We start from the raw sequence: 15,119 nt of genomic DNA, 5'->3' as shown, positions 1-15,119 counted from the left end.
GGTTTATAATTTGCAAAGAACTGATCAGATTCAAACTGACACTTTAAATCAACTGCGATGCTTGTTAACATTTACCGGGGGACAACATACGCAAACGTATCCCCGCCCCCTCCGCTATAAACTGGTACTTTTGATTGTGGTCGCACACTTTGTAGTAGGACCCCAAATGAATTTGAAAAGTTACCTCCCTTGCTCAGCGAGATGTTTGGCTCTCTACGCGTAGAGGTAGGGTAGTTCTTACAGCACGAAGTTTCAGTTTTGCAAGAGTCAGCAAACGAAACTGGCAGGTAAGATGTAGATTCTTCTTCGGGTTCATGACGTGTGCTGTGTATACAGTAGATGCTATCTGGCGTGAAACCATTTTTTATTGCTTCAGAAACTTTGATGCTTACGAGAGTGCGAGCATGTAGCACAATTCTAGAGCTAGCCCACATATTCGTCTAGCCGCACGGCCTAGAAGTAAAAGCCGGTCTGAACGTCGGTCTGTCGGTCTCAGATTCGGTCCGAGCATAAGGGCATGGGCATGGTCTCAAAACCATTAAAGATCGACCGCTGTTGATTTTCTCTGTTCGCTACCGCATTGCTATGCTTTCACCCGGCCGTAGACGAGGTCGCATCAAAGAGCTCTATCAAACTTGTATACTGAGAATGTTTGCACATGTATATAAGCCGACTCGTCATGTCAGGAGGCGTGCAAATTCCCGCAGATATTGACAGCACTTCAGTAATGACGAGACCGGAAGCACTTTTCGTAGTTTCTCAAAAAAACTAATGTCATGTTACATGTGGATCATAGTTGCTGTGGAAGCCACCAATTTCATTTTGTTCACTGCCACCATGTACACTCTGGCAGATTTCTAGTGTTGAAACTCTGACAACATCAAAACACAAAATACAGAGAGTCATGTTTCAGGTATCAACCTAGCTGATACGGGATAAACTCATTTCAAGCAGAGGGATGATCTAGTTGTCCTATACAGTGTTTATACATGTAGTTCTGACTTGACATGCTGTCATAATGTCCAAATTTTGAGACTAGAACTTACAGCAGACATTGCGTTAAATCTAACAGCATGCTGCAGCTCTGCCCAGAAGTCATTCTTGACTGAGAATCTGGACAAATGGAAAGTCTTATCTCCTCTGCTGTGCAAAATAGCTGGGCAAAAACTACTCTCATGAACAGTTAGTAGTTGAAAAGTGGCCTCCCTGGCTCAGTTGGTTAGCGCGGTAGTGCATCATAATGACCCAGAAGCCTCTCACCAATGTGGTCGCTGTGAGTTCAAGTCCAGCTCATGCTGGCTTCCTCTCCGGCCGTAAGTGGGAAGGTCTCCCAGCAACCTGCGGATGGTTGTGGGTTTCCTTAGGGCACTGCCCGGTTCCTCCAACCATAATGCTGGCTGCCGTCATATAAGTGAAATATTCTTGAGTACGGCGTAAAACATCAATCAAATAAATAAATAAACAGTAGTTGAAAAGGTTGAAGGTTTACAGTAGGCATAAGAATTCAATGATGTTAATTGCAATTTATTGGACCTCACTATTCTAGAATCTCTCAAGTGATGTGTTGTTATCACACTGAATATTCAATCACATGACTGATTTGAACCAGATACCATTGTGGAAGATGGAGGCAGACCTGAAGCCTGTTCCAGAGGTTGACCTCACCAAGGTCAAATTGGATGCTAACAAGGTCAAGGTCAAGGCTGGAACTTGGGTAAGTGGCCGTTCAGTTGCAGTTAATTTATTTATTTGATTGGTGTTTTACACCGTATTCAAAAATATTTCACTTATACGATGGCGGCCAGCATTATGGTGAGAGGAAACTAGGCAGAACCTGAGGGAAACCCACGACCACCCACAGGTTGCGGGCAGACCGGTTGCAATTAAAGTGCAACTTAAAGCATATGCATGTTTATTTGATCATAGGATTGTAAATCAGAAAAATTTGTTGTGTGAAGTTGTAATATGATGTTTATTTTTAATGTTTATGATCAAAATATAGCACAGATTGCTTCACAGTCCGTCAACTTGCGGATGGTTGTGGGTTTCCACTGGGGTCTGCCCGTTTTCCTCCCATCATAATGCTGGTCGCCATCGTATAAGTGAAATATATTAAACACCAATCAAATAAATAAAATAAATTCAAGTGTCTGATATATGGAATACTGTTTTTTCAGTGCAGTTTAAGATTAAAATGATTTGTTTGTGTCATTAAAGACACAGAGACACATCTAAATTAATTTGCTACACCTATAGTTCTCTTAGAATGTTTCAAAATATTGGTTCAAAAAATAAGGTTGTTGAAAAAAGATTGAAGAATGGGTTTGTACATGTTTCGGATCAATCCCAACCTGTAGATGGTCGTGGGTTTCCTCGAGGCCTACCTGGTTTCCTTCCATCATAGCGCTGGTAGACTGTGGCATAAGTGAAATATTCTTCAGTAGGGCATAACACACCAAGTGTGTCTGAGATAAATAAATTAGATGGAAAATACACAGTCAGGATTACTTTACCTCCACTTCTGTCTGAGTCTTGGTGCCAGTAAGCTGTTCTTTTATGATGGTTCATGTAGTCAAAAGGGAGGTTTTCTGTGATTACTTGGACACACCAGAGTTCCTCGCACCCAGGAAACTAAAAATTGTTGATGACTATGTTGTTATTGCACAAGTCAAGCAATCGATCTGTGAAAACTAATCAGAGCGAGTGAGCTACTCATAGTGAAGAAATGGGAAGGAATGTATAACTCTTCGTTTGAAAACAAGTTGGAGGATGGTCATACCTGAGAAATTCAAGGATGAAAAACATTGCAAGAAACTATAAACTCTGTCAGGTCAGCTTTCTATGCCATTTGATTATCATTTGTATGGAAGGCGGCTAAGGCAAGCTTTCTATGCAATTTGATTATCATTTGTTATGGAAGGCTGCTTTTGGTAAAACTTCTTGTAGGCTGATTAGCATAATGCGTGTTACAGGAAGGTGACGTTACTTACATCCAGGGTGTGCCCACAACAAAGTCAAAACAAGATGTCCTTCTCTTGCACGGTGCCAGCTTTTCAGCTCAGAATTGGAAGGAAATCAAAACTCTGGAGACATTTGGAGCCTTGGGCTTTAGAATGGTGGCCATAAACAGGCCTGGTGAGTGTAATGCAATATAGGGTAAACATGCATGTATTCAGGGGTCTTTCATCATTACATACATTACATGTACAAGGTGTATATAAGGCGAGAAAGCTTAGTGTGAAAGACTGTTCAAAGCTAGTTTCTGTCAAACTTCATGGTAGACCATGAAACTTCACAGCTGTGGTACTTCAGCCTCAGGCTTATAGAAGTCATCTGGACGGACCAGATATGAAGAAGCCTTACAGCTGTGGTACTAGCTTTCTTCAGTCTCTGCCTGGTTTTCTCCCATTGCCTGGTTTCGTCTTCTACCTGGCTTTCTCTGCATGTTTTTCTTAAATTGCCAAGTTAAAATTATCCTCTGCCTGGTTTTCTCAGGGTGATTGATTTCCTCATCCTCTGCCCACTTTTCTCAGATTCTGCCCACTTTTCTCAGATTCTGCCCACTTTTCTCAGATTCTGACCACTTTTCTTTGATTCTGCCCACTTTTCTCAGACTCTGCCAGCTTTTCTCTGATTGACTGATTTACTCATCCTCTGCCTAGTTTTCTCATCCTCCGCCTGGTTTTTCTTCCTCTGCCTGGTTTTTTCATCCTCTGCCTGGTTTTTATTTATTTATTTATTTGATTGGTGTTTTACGCTGTACTCAAGAATATTTCACTTGTACGACGGCGGCCAGCATTATGGTGGATGGAAATCGGGCAGAGCCTGGGGGAAACCCACGACCATCCGCAGGTTTGCCTGGTTTTTCAGATTCTGTCTGGTTCCATCATCCTCTGTCTGGTTTTCTTTGATTTCCTCATTCTTTACCTGGTTTCTTCAGAGTATGCCTGGTTTCCTCATTCTCTTGTCTGTTTTGCTAAGATTGGAGGGTTTTCTTAGATTGCCTGGTTATGAGATCTTCCGTCTGGTTCCATCATCCTCGTCTTTCCTCATTGTCTTGTGTGTTTTTCTAAGATTGGAGGGTTTTCTTAGATTGCCTGGTTATGAGATCTTCCGTCTGGCTCCTCATCCTCTGTCTGGTTTTCTTTGATTTCCTCATTCTTTACCTGGTTTCTTCAGAGTATGCCTGGTTTCCTCATTGTCTTGTGTGTTTTTCTAAGATTGGAGGGTTTTCTTAGATTGCCTGGTTATGAGATCTTCCGTCTGGCTCCTCATCCTCTGTCTGGTTTTCTTTGATTTCCTCATTCTTTACCTGGTTTCTTCAGAGTATGCCTGGTTTCCTCATTGTCTTGTGTGTTTTTCTAAGATTGGAGGGTTTTCTTAGATTGCCTGGTTATGAGATCTTCCGTCTGGCTCCTCATCCTCCGCCTGGTTTTCTTCATTCTGTTTCTGATATCTTTATCCTCTGTATGGTTTTCTCATCTTCTGACTGGTTTTCTCATCTGCTGTCTGGTTTTTTCAAATTGTCTGGTTTCCTGCCATTTTTTTTTCAGACTGTCTGGTTTCCTCAGAGATTGACTGTTTTTCTGTTGACTCTTTCTTCCTTTCTCTTACTCTTTGTGCTCTTACTTTGTTACTCAAGACTTTGTGTGATTTCTTCAGACACAATCTGTTTTCGTACGACTGGTGTAGTCGTATTCTATTTTCCTCAGGATCTGTCTGGTTTCCTGAGTCTCTTTCAAGTTTCCTACATCTGTGTCTATTAATAAGTTGATGAGATATGGATAAGAAAACAAGAAAGGAAGGATTTTATGTATAAAAGTTGCTTGTGCCTGCTGAAGTTTCTTAATATTTTCATAATAATTTCATAAAGAAGCTTATTGTTGCCTCTGCTGTAAAACTTTTCTGTTGAATACTAATCCAATGAATGACATGAATGTCTTGCTTCAAATTGTTACCACTCTGTTGTGCTAAACTTAGAAATGTTATACTGTAGCATATTCGTTATTGGTTTTGGGGAGATGTTGGGCAGTGTGTTTTGATAAATGTGTTGTTGTTACATTGACAGGGTCTGTTCTGTCAAAAGATGCAGTGGAATTCCTGGTGAATCTGATCCAAGCCCTCAAGCTGGACAAGCCAGTTGTGGTGAGCCCATCTGCTAGTGGCCAGTTGGCCATTCCTCTGCTTGCTAAGGGAGAAGAACATATACAAGGATTCGTATCACTGGCCCCGGTAGCAACAGACTCTTTCACCCCAGAGTTGTACAAGAACATCAAGGTAAGATTTATGTGTTTATTGGTTTGTTTATGCTATGACCAGTACTATGTACAGTGACAGTCAGCTTTTAGGTCAGGCTAAGTAAACACTTACATGTACATCAACGGTCATGGTTGATGGAGGATAAATCTGTGAAGTCAGTATTGACTTGTTGATATAATAAATGACCTTAAGTTTCGCCCTGGGACCCGGAAAGTGTATCCCAGGATTCACCGTGTTGTTTGAGGTTCTTACTGACTGGGCACCAAGGGAAAGCATCAGAGGTGGTCAGGGAATTATATGGACAGTCCCCGAATGTAATGAACAAGCTCACCATTAAGTATGCATGCACAGCTCTTGATGTACAAAGCTATAATAGGACTTAGCACCCTGCAAATCCTTACTTGCCAGTTACCAGCAGATGATCACTCAAACTGCATTTAAAGCCACAACTTGCAATCAAAGGGTTTGAATCTCCACATCTATTATATCCGTCTTGCATGTCGCTGGCGACACGTAAGCATATTTGCGTACTGGTAATCATAAGACATGCACTTTATGTAGCCAGACAGTGCTGTGTAAACTTCTAAAATGTCAAGAACATGGACATAGCCTTTCTGACTCCCGATATGTTGGACTTGAACACAGTTCTCTCGAAAAGGGGTCAAAGTTAATCGTGGTAGTTTCGGAAATTATGTTTTCTGAGTTTAGTAGGGGTTCCCGATTTCAAAACGCAAGAAAGGTAACTCTTGTACAATAGGAGGACAGTTCCGATTGTAAGGAAACAAACGTGATTGTAGACTGAATTTGTAATCTGTAATTGGAATTACATGAACACAGGAAGCTGATGACAGATATTTCTCAATGAAATTTGTTTTTAGCTGAAATACGATTGTACACATATTTCTTGCATATTGAGGGCTCTCAGCAGACAACCGTTCACCTGATGACGGTGTGAGGTGATTTGTCTGCAGTGTACACTGTGCATTTTCTTTGGCATGGTCATGCTTTGAGACGGTGATTGGAATTTAAAGGTTTATAGTAGACATCACAAAGTCTTGATACCTTCTTCTGTTTCATCCATGGGTATATTTAGAGATGAACATGTAGCCCTACTAGCCAGCAGACCTACACACCTCACTGTCAGTGACTTGACCCTATGTGGTGAGGGTTAGCAGCAGTTGCTGCCAAGTGCCACGCAGAGACTGAAACGGGCAGGGGGCTAATCACTCTCTTCTGTCATCTTGTCTCTAACACAGATCGTGTGAAAGTGAACAATAGTCACGTGCGAAATTGTAGGTAATATTCTGTAACTACAAATACAGTGGAGCAGCTACACTCAATACAGAGGAGCAGCTACACTCAATACAGTGGAGCAGCTACACTCAGTACAGTGAAGCAGCTACACTCAATACAGTGGAGCAGCTACACTCAGTACAGTGGAGAAACTACACGCAGCTACACTCAGTACAAAGGAGCAGCTACACTCAATACAGTGGAGCAGCTACATGCAGTACAGTGGAGCAGCTACATGCAGTACAGTGGAGCAGCTACACTCAATACAGTGGAGCAGCTACACTCAATACAGTGGAGCAGCTACACTCAATACAGTGGAGCAGCTACACTCAATACAGTGGAGCAGCTACACTCAATACAGTGGAGCAGCTACACTCAATACAGTGGAGCAGCTACACTCAGTACAGTGGAGCAGCTACACTCAGTACAGTGGAGCAGCTACACTCAGTACAGTGGAGCAGCTACACTCAATACAGTGGAGCAGCTACACTCAATACAGTGGAACAGCTACACTCAGTACAGTGGAGCAGCTACACTCAATACAAGTTATTGTGAATAGGGATATGATTTACAGTGTAAAGTTTCAATGAAACGGATATTGAATCTGGTATGTATGCCACTGCTACATTAAAACACATGCCAGAAGTGAAAACTCAGCACCCAGCTCTATTGCATTTCATCCCCAAGAAATGGCTTCTCTTTGAAATGCATGTGTGGTTTATATTACATACATGCACCACTTGGCATAACGTAAACTGGTGAGATAGTACCATTGCTACAGGTCATGTGGAACATTATGGGACACTTGAAGTGCTGGCTTTTTGGTTCCTAATACGAAGTGTATGATGCGGCATAAAAATGGTTTTAAAACTGTGTTTTTTGTAATGCTCCAAGCGGATCAGCCTGGAAATTAAGTAGCTTACTGTGGTGATATCAGTGGTGATGCATTGTAGCCGTCAAACAAATTTGTAGAGGGGAGAGCTTGAATTGGGAGCGCTCAGCTGTTCCCCTGCGTTCAAAGTATGTTCATCAATGGTATATATAATCATATTCCATGTATTCCGTGTAAAATACTCTAATTCTTCTAATTTTTGGGACACCAGATCTGCTCTTTTGGTCAATATATGTGTAACTGTAGTAGGAATATTTAGTTTCTTTTTCTCTCACATGGTTAGTCCATCTAATGAACAACATATTCATATTTTTAGTTTACCACAAAACGGAGAGAGAAATGTAATTCTTTGCTTTCAGCACTACTGATGTCTGTCCTAAAAATAGAATAAGTAAGGTAGAGTATTTATTAGAAATATAATTTTTTTCTGATTTTGTTCTTTGTCATAAATTTCTTTAGAACCATACTTTCCTTTCAACTAAAGTATCTTTTGCATACATCCTGTTAACTCCTATGAATATATCTGCTTTCAGGTGCCGATTTTGATTGTTTACGGTGAGAAGGACACAGGTTTGGGTCACCAATCACTGGAAAACCTGAAGAACATTCCCAACCACAAGACATATGTCATGAAGGACGGAGGCCATGCTGCTTACATCAGCAAACCGGATGAATTTCACCTGTATTTGTACAACTTTTTAGAAGATATCACTGCAAAGAACACCTGAGTTTAAATCTAGAGGTACATGTGACATTAACATTGTATGTCAGGCAGATGTTTAGACTGTATTGACAGGTGTTTAGACTGTACAGGCAAGTGTTTAGTTTGTACATACAGGCAAGTTTAGACTGTACAGACCGGTGTTTAAACTGTATAGACAAATGTTTAGGTTGCACAGACAAGTGTTTAGGTTGTACATACAGGCCCGTTTAGACTGTACAGACATATGTTTAGTCTGTACTGGAAGATGTTGTACATATGGGTACATATTTAAAATGTGGAGGCAAGTGTTCAGATTGTACAAAGAGGTGATTATTGTAGTGGCATCTTCATCTTGACAACTCCTTATGTGCCATTTCTTGATAAGTCCAGCAGAACATGCTCAGAACTGAAGCTGGAATACAAAGATCTTAAAAATTGATCAAAGGCTCATTTATTTTGTATTCATCAATATATATACTGGTGTCCTTTGCATGGTGTTCCTGTAAGGCAGCATTGTTGATCATAAAAACTAAAGTTTTTGTTCGCAGAAAACCAAATCCTGGAATTATGTTTCACAAGCTTTGTGCCCTGCAGTCGTGACGAGTAACACAAATTTTATCAGTGGACATGAAGATCCTTATTTTTGTCATTTTCTGGGCTGCACAACTTTGTTTCTATACATTCAGATGTGAATTTGTGAATGCTATGGGCAATGGGCTGAAACCACTTTAGAGGCTATAGTGTGACTGGGACTGTTGTATCTCTCCATTGTGGATGATATGAAAGCTGGCATTCTCCTAGTGTAATATCACAGGCAAATGACCCTGATATTATGTGTTTATATTTTTACCAGCTATCTCATGAAAAGAGCATGGTCATATGCCCATCAGAATATCAGTATCAGTTAATTTTTTGGGGCATTTTCTTTTTCAGATATATTTCATATATTATGTGCTTCCCATTTTATTCTATATTTATGTATATTCATATATGTTCTTTATAATGCTTGTGCATAGATACAATCCTTACCTGCATAGATAAAATCCTTACCTGCATAAATACAATCCTTACCTGCATAGATACAATCCTTGCGTATCGTCGCATCCAATATTGTAATATATGCATGCAATGTTTATACCAATCCTGCTGTTTACCGTTGACTGTTTCAAATGTCTATGTTATCATATATTATATCAGAATCTGGTAAAATATGTAGTCATGGACAAACATTCAAGTCAAATACTGTAAGGGGTCTTCGTGGCGGAGGAGGTTAGCACGCCAGTGTGGCGCAGTGACCCAGGAACCTTCCACCAATGGGGTTGATATGAGATCAAGTCCAGCTCATGCTGACTTCCTCTCCAGACGTACATGGGAAGGTCTGCCAGCAACCTGTGGATGCTCGTGGGTTTCCTCCTGGCTCTGTTTAGTTTCCTCCAACCATAATGCTGGCCGCCCTCGAACACCGCAAGTGAGATATTCTTGAGTACGGACTAAAACACCGATGAAATGAATGAGTAAACAGATTCAGCATATTTCAGTGTCCAGAAAAAATACCCACGCAAACAGTGCTACATTTATGTTGTAGTCATATTCCAAAATATCACTCACGAAGCCTGATTACACTCAGAGACTGTTCAACTGTGGGTGCTAACAGGTTAATTGATGAGGGTACTACGTGGCGAAGGGCAGCTTTGTCCCACAAATCTGATGGGCGTACAGCTATATTTAGATAGTAAATTCTGCAGGAGATCTGCACATGGCTCTCAGGTTACTAGAGGTTCTGTTGATGAAACAGGAGATATCGTTCTGTATTGAGAATACAATGTAGCTGATGGTATCAGAATATCTCTTATAAAGACAGTATAATGTTATGTGAACAACCGCCGTTAGCTTCTAAATTTAGCTTGCCACTGTTTACATATGCTGAGTTCAGGGCCTGCTGTCTGCCTCTGCCTTAGAATGTTCCAGAGTACGCTCAGTACGGGGCCTGTTTGTTTACAACAAGTGTTCAAGAATTTTCTTATTCTAGAAAATTCCACCAGTCTATATAAGACCTATGAAAGCAGGTCAAAGAGGGAAAAAGGAGAATTATTGAGAGTTTTGGATGCTTTCGCTGCGTGTTACTTTAGTAGGCCTTTTGTGCTGAATTTTGGTGTCTTTGTAACCTCTGGCTTTGTTATATCATATCTCCACCGAGCACTTGTTCATTCTGAACTTGTATATTTAATTTGTGCTCTTTTGTACACAGTGCTTATTAGTACACGGACCCTGTCTGTGGAATTTTGTGTATATTTCGTCATACACTCGGTTATACTGTGGATTTTCCCTCTTATGAATATTGCCTCTGTGAAATTTCTAAGCATTGTTGAGTATATGGGTCCGTTTGGACTTGACACCGTTGTACATGTATAGTGATTACATTATAGTACATTATAGTGAGCATAATCTAAGTATCCAAATTCCTAAACCTTTTCTCATAGAGCAACTTTCAGTGCAGTGTATGCACACATTTAATTTGATTTTGGAGGCAAAAGTACATTGGTTGGATTGGCCAATTTCAGAGCCTCAAAAATATCCGTCTACACAGAATAATGTCTTTAGAATATACTTGAATCAATATCTTGCAAAAGGTGAAAAGGTTGAAGAGTTACAGTGATCATTAACTTGTTTTGCACGAAATTCTTATGGGTTTCATGCAGTTATCCCCTGTGCTATATATTAACAAGTAAACCAAAATGAAATTAGGCCTACATGTGGAGTTCCCCCAGAGTGTGTTCTATAGGAACAGTTATTTTAATATCTATATGAGCGATATTAGTATTAAAAATCACACATTTCCTTGTTTTTATATTTTTTCACAGTTGATATCAGTGTCACCCTCGCTGGTAAAAACACAGAAAATTTTGTGTCTGTGCTGTGGAATTAATGAATTAGACACACTATTTGTATGGTATCGTGTAAAATAAAATAAAGCAGCAACTTGCGGATGGTCGTGGATTTCCCCTGGATTCTACCCGGTTACCTCCAGTCATTATGCTGGGCGCCGTCATGCAAGTGAAATATTCTTGATTGCGGCGTAAACCACCAAATAAATAAAATAAAATAAGGACATTCAATTCCCAAGACGAAATATATGGTTGTCCGACTAAGCAAGAAACGTAAATCATGCATTCCGGGAGTAATTCAATCGGATACTGCTTAAAAAGCAGACAAATTAAAATTCCCATGGATTGACTTCAATATTAGTGTAAATTGGCAAACCTGTTTGAGAATTTCTGGAAAATATTCATCGTCCATCCAAATCTTATACCCGTCATTTTATTTTTCTCTAAACGGCAGTGTTGCGCGATACTCTGTAGAATATTCAAATATTTATATATGTTGTAGGCCTACCTCATGCTGACTTCCTCTTCGGTGGAATGACGTGGGAAGAATGCCAGCAAGCCGCGGATGGCCGTGGCTTTTCCCAAATCTCCCTCCAATTTCGTTCCACCATAATATTATGCTGGCCGCCATCGTATATTAAGTCAAATAGTCTTGAGTAGGGCGCGACCGGTACGGTGCAAAACACGAATTGAATAAATCAAGGAAAATATTCTGAAGCCTATGCTAAATTAATGTGGCCTGTGTGACAAAATACTATGTGTGAAAAATGCGCACTTAAACGAAGTCTATGAGGCTTTATGGGGAAATTAAGTTTGAGTTATGCAGTAAATAAATGAATCAATTTATAAATAACAATAAGAATAAAAAATTCATTTTTGAAGCATGTTTTGTATCTCTTAATAAGTCGACTATTTTATTCAAATTCCCCTCAGAGCTTAGGAATTTTCCGAAACGACGCGCGAATGAACTTACTAGGAACACGAGGACAGCTGATATAGTGTACATCCGCTCCTCGGGCTCTATCCCCGACCCCCCACCCCCACCCCCACCTACAACTTTGAAGCCTTATTAAGAAATAAAAACCAAGAATTTGATTTATCGTATATACAATGTGATACATTTTTGTCTTTCCTTGCACTGGTACAGGAAATAGCTAAATTTAAACGTTAACAATGTGGTACAAGTGGGTAATACCCACATAACATAAATTCATGCGATTGAAATTTTGCACTTCGTTTCAAAAGGATTTGAAAAGTTGTCTCCCTTGTTGAGGAATATTATTGGCTCTTTAGGCTTAGAGGTAAGAATAGCCTTTTCTCTGAAGTTTCACTTTTTGTCGGAATCGTCAACCACAGGTAGAATCCTCCTTGGGTTGATGAAGTGTGTCTAGTTTGGAATAGATTAAGCCTTGTGTGAAATCTCATTCTGTCACTTTAGAAACACTGTGGTTTATTACGTTAAGATAATATGACGCTGAACGCGTTAATCGAGCATGAACGTGCACTAGTTCTACACTTGAAGTCGAATGATTTTAAATACGTTGCTAAGCTGACCTGGTTTGGATAGCGACGTGGCAAAAATACACCAATGATAGTAATGCAATGGGCCAAATGGTGTTTCGTGACATGTGGCAGTGAAATATTAATGTAATTCATAGATTCATGTTATTCCCAGTCCATCAGGACGGGTTTGTTAACCATGTTTTGGGCCTTTCCAACAGTCCACACGATTGTCATTTATATAGTCACCTTTTCCAGCATACCGTAACAAAGGCGTACCACATATTATCCCTTGGTTCCCTTCACTGCCCAAACATTCTGTTGTTCCCCACGTTGCAACTCTTTATTTCATTTTTTGCTAGAAATTGTCACCAAAGCTGCTATTATCAATGGAAGAAGCCGAAATAATGGTGATCAGAAATTGCCCTGCACTGATTGGAGACAATTTCTTTAATTTTTTTCATTGGTGTTTTACGCCGTACTCAAGAATATTTCACTTATATGACGGCGGCCAGCATTATGGTGGGAGGAAACCAGGCACGGTCTGTAGGTTACTGGCAGGCCTTCCCACGTACCATTGTAAACGAGGAAGGGATCCAGTCAACATTACATTATATCTTCTTCTCAAAAACACTCAGTGTGCTGTTTCAAAATTCTGGCATTCATTGTAACACTACGTTCTCCATTCCCACGCTCCTAAAACATGGTGTTGATTCCCAACTCCTTCATTCTTCCCTCTTTTGGCAATCAAACTCACCTCTTTTGCTCATTTCTGTACTGTTTTCTGGTTGAATAATATATTGATAATTCACTACCCTCATCTAATAAAACTAATTAACTTGCTGTTTTGGGGTTACATTCACTGCAAGAGCTTCGAAAGTTCCAAACTGCCGGCCGTCAACATCCATACAGTATTGAAAAGTCAGGTGACCTACAAATGTGGTTTCTGAAATGTAACTGAGCACTGGCATGAAAACTATCCTTAAAACTATGATATTTTCAGTGTCGTCTGTAGGCTCAATTTCATAATTCAACAAAGAAGAGAAAATGGATTTCATGGAAAAAGTGGGACTTCATTGAGACATTCATTTAGTTGACTTTCGGAAACCTGGGGCAATTTTTTTGAAAGGCAGGCATGGACTTAGTGTTATGTTTTGATGCATGTCAAAATTTAATCTAAATGGACTACTTGTTCCCAGAACAGTCCACCAAGCCACTTATTTCTGCTTACTTTCAGCCTTTCTCATGTTTTATAGCCTGAGCAAAGGTAGTTGCATGTCATGTGTATGTATGGAGGGCCACAAACCACTATAAATTATTTTGTGCAGTTTGTAGCAACAAATTAGCAACCATCAGAGCAAAGTGCTGTAACAAGTTGATGAACTCATCTGTTTTAAAATTGTACATGGTGTTATTTTGATTCACACCCAAGAGCCGTTACCTTAAAAGATCCTTAAAGGATACAAAAGAATTAATACTTACTGGCTGGCAATGGAGATAGGATTTCCTGGGATAAAGGCTTTAAATTAAGCCATGTAGTTTAAACATAGTCTCATGCCAGTATCAACCATGAGTACGTATTCTTTGTTTATGTCACTTAGTAAACTTATGGTTGCTGTGCTCCTAGTTTAAATGTTTACTAGAACACTGTAAAGAAACACTTGTGACCACCCAAACTTTGGACATGATACTATTTGCTTAAATGTATTTTTAAACTTTCAAATGATGCCTACACAAAAGCTCTTTTTAATGAGAAACTCTTAAATGGCTGTGTAAGACGGGTGAATCAATCTGAATCAAGAAAGATGTGTCACTTTAAAAATGTTGAAGGTGAAATACTGTATTTCCAACTTTGAACACCTGATTTTTCCATACACTGATCAGTTCATCCTCATTATCTAATACCCTTTAAAGAGTTTTCATAAATGGCAAGTGGTGTCTGGAAAAAAAACTGAATTTTATGTCCATTATCGATGTTTTATATTTCTAGTGGATGTTCCTGTGTTAAATGGACACGTTACAGTCTCGCCTAAACACTACAGCTGACTGGAGATGAAACCTAGTGGGATTCAGGTGAACAAGCCAGTTCTGGCCTTCCTGGTTGTGGTCATATTAGCCGTAGTTTGGTACCTCACCTCTGGCTCGTCTAAACCAGAAACCGTTCAAGGAGATTTGAAGAAGGGAGATAAGTCAGTGTTGGAACCCCCTGTTAAGTTACCTGAGGGTCAGAGTTCAGGGAATGTGCCTCCAGAGGGTGCTGGAGAGAGAGCTGAAGCGGTGCAGGGAACTGACGAAGTAATAAATCTAAAGTCCATTCCAAATGTTGACCTCACCAAGGTCAAAGTAGAGGATAACAAGGTCAAGGTCAGGGCTGGAACATGGGTAAGTAGCAAAATAGTTGTTTTTTCATAGTATGGGTTCCTGTGATGTGACACAGAAAAGTTGGTTTTTGATAAACTTTGTAATGGGGTGTTTATTTCTGGAGGGTCCTCCATGGCAAAGTAGCTAGCCTGCAAAGACAGTGAATCAGGAGCCTACCTCCAATGTGATTGCTATGACTCTAAGTCCAGCTGATGCTTGTTTCCTA

General features: G+C 40.1%; 2 protein-coding genes across 2 annotated transcripts in view; both read left to right on the top strand.

The window, feature by feature from the left end:
- Positions 1-239: 239 nt before the first annotated feature.
- LOC135480765 (putative protein-lysine deacylase ABHD14B) lies at positions 240-9,046 on the top strand. The gene is made up of 5 exons (XM_064760689.1): positions 240-287; positions 1,610-1,714; positions 2,973-3,135; positions 5,069-5,277; positions 7,978-9,046. The coding sequence occupies exons 2-5, from the start codon at positions 1,625-1,627 to the stop codon at positions 8,170-8,172; spliced, it is 657 nt and encodes a 218-aa protein (XP_064616759.1). The 5' UTR covers positions 240-287; positions 1,610-1,624; the 3' UTR covers positions 8,173-9,046.
- Positions 9,047-14,800: 5,754 nt separating this feature from the next.
- Positions 14,801-15,119, top strand: part of LOC135480385 (putative protein-lysine deacylase ABHD14B) — a 6,280-nt gene continuing 5,961 nt past the window's right edge. Inside the window, exon 1 of the mRNA XM_064760213.1 lies at positions 14,801-14,914. The gene's annotated coding sequence lies outside the window, so the exon portion shown is untranslated. The remainder of the gene's footprint in view (positions 14,915-15,119) is intronic.

The sequence above is a fragment of the Liolophura sinensis genome, chromosome 13 (assembly GCF_032854445.1).
Source record: "Liolophura sinensis isolate JHLJ2023 chromosome 13, CUHK_Ljap_v2, whole genome shotgun sequence".
Taxonomy (NCBI): domain Eukaryota; kingdom Metazoa; phylum Mollusca; class Polyplacophora; order Chitonida; family Chitonidae; genus Liolophura; species Liolophura sinensis.
The sequence above is the reverse complement of the archived record's forward strand: the minus strand, read 5'-3'. Positions and strand labels throughout refer to the sequence as shown.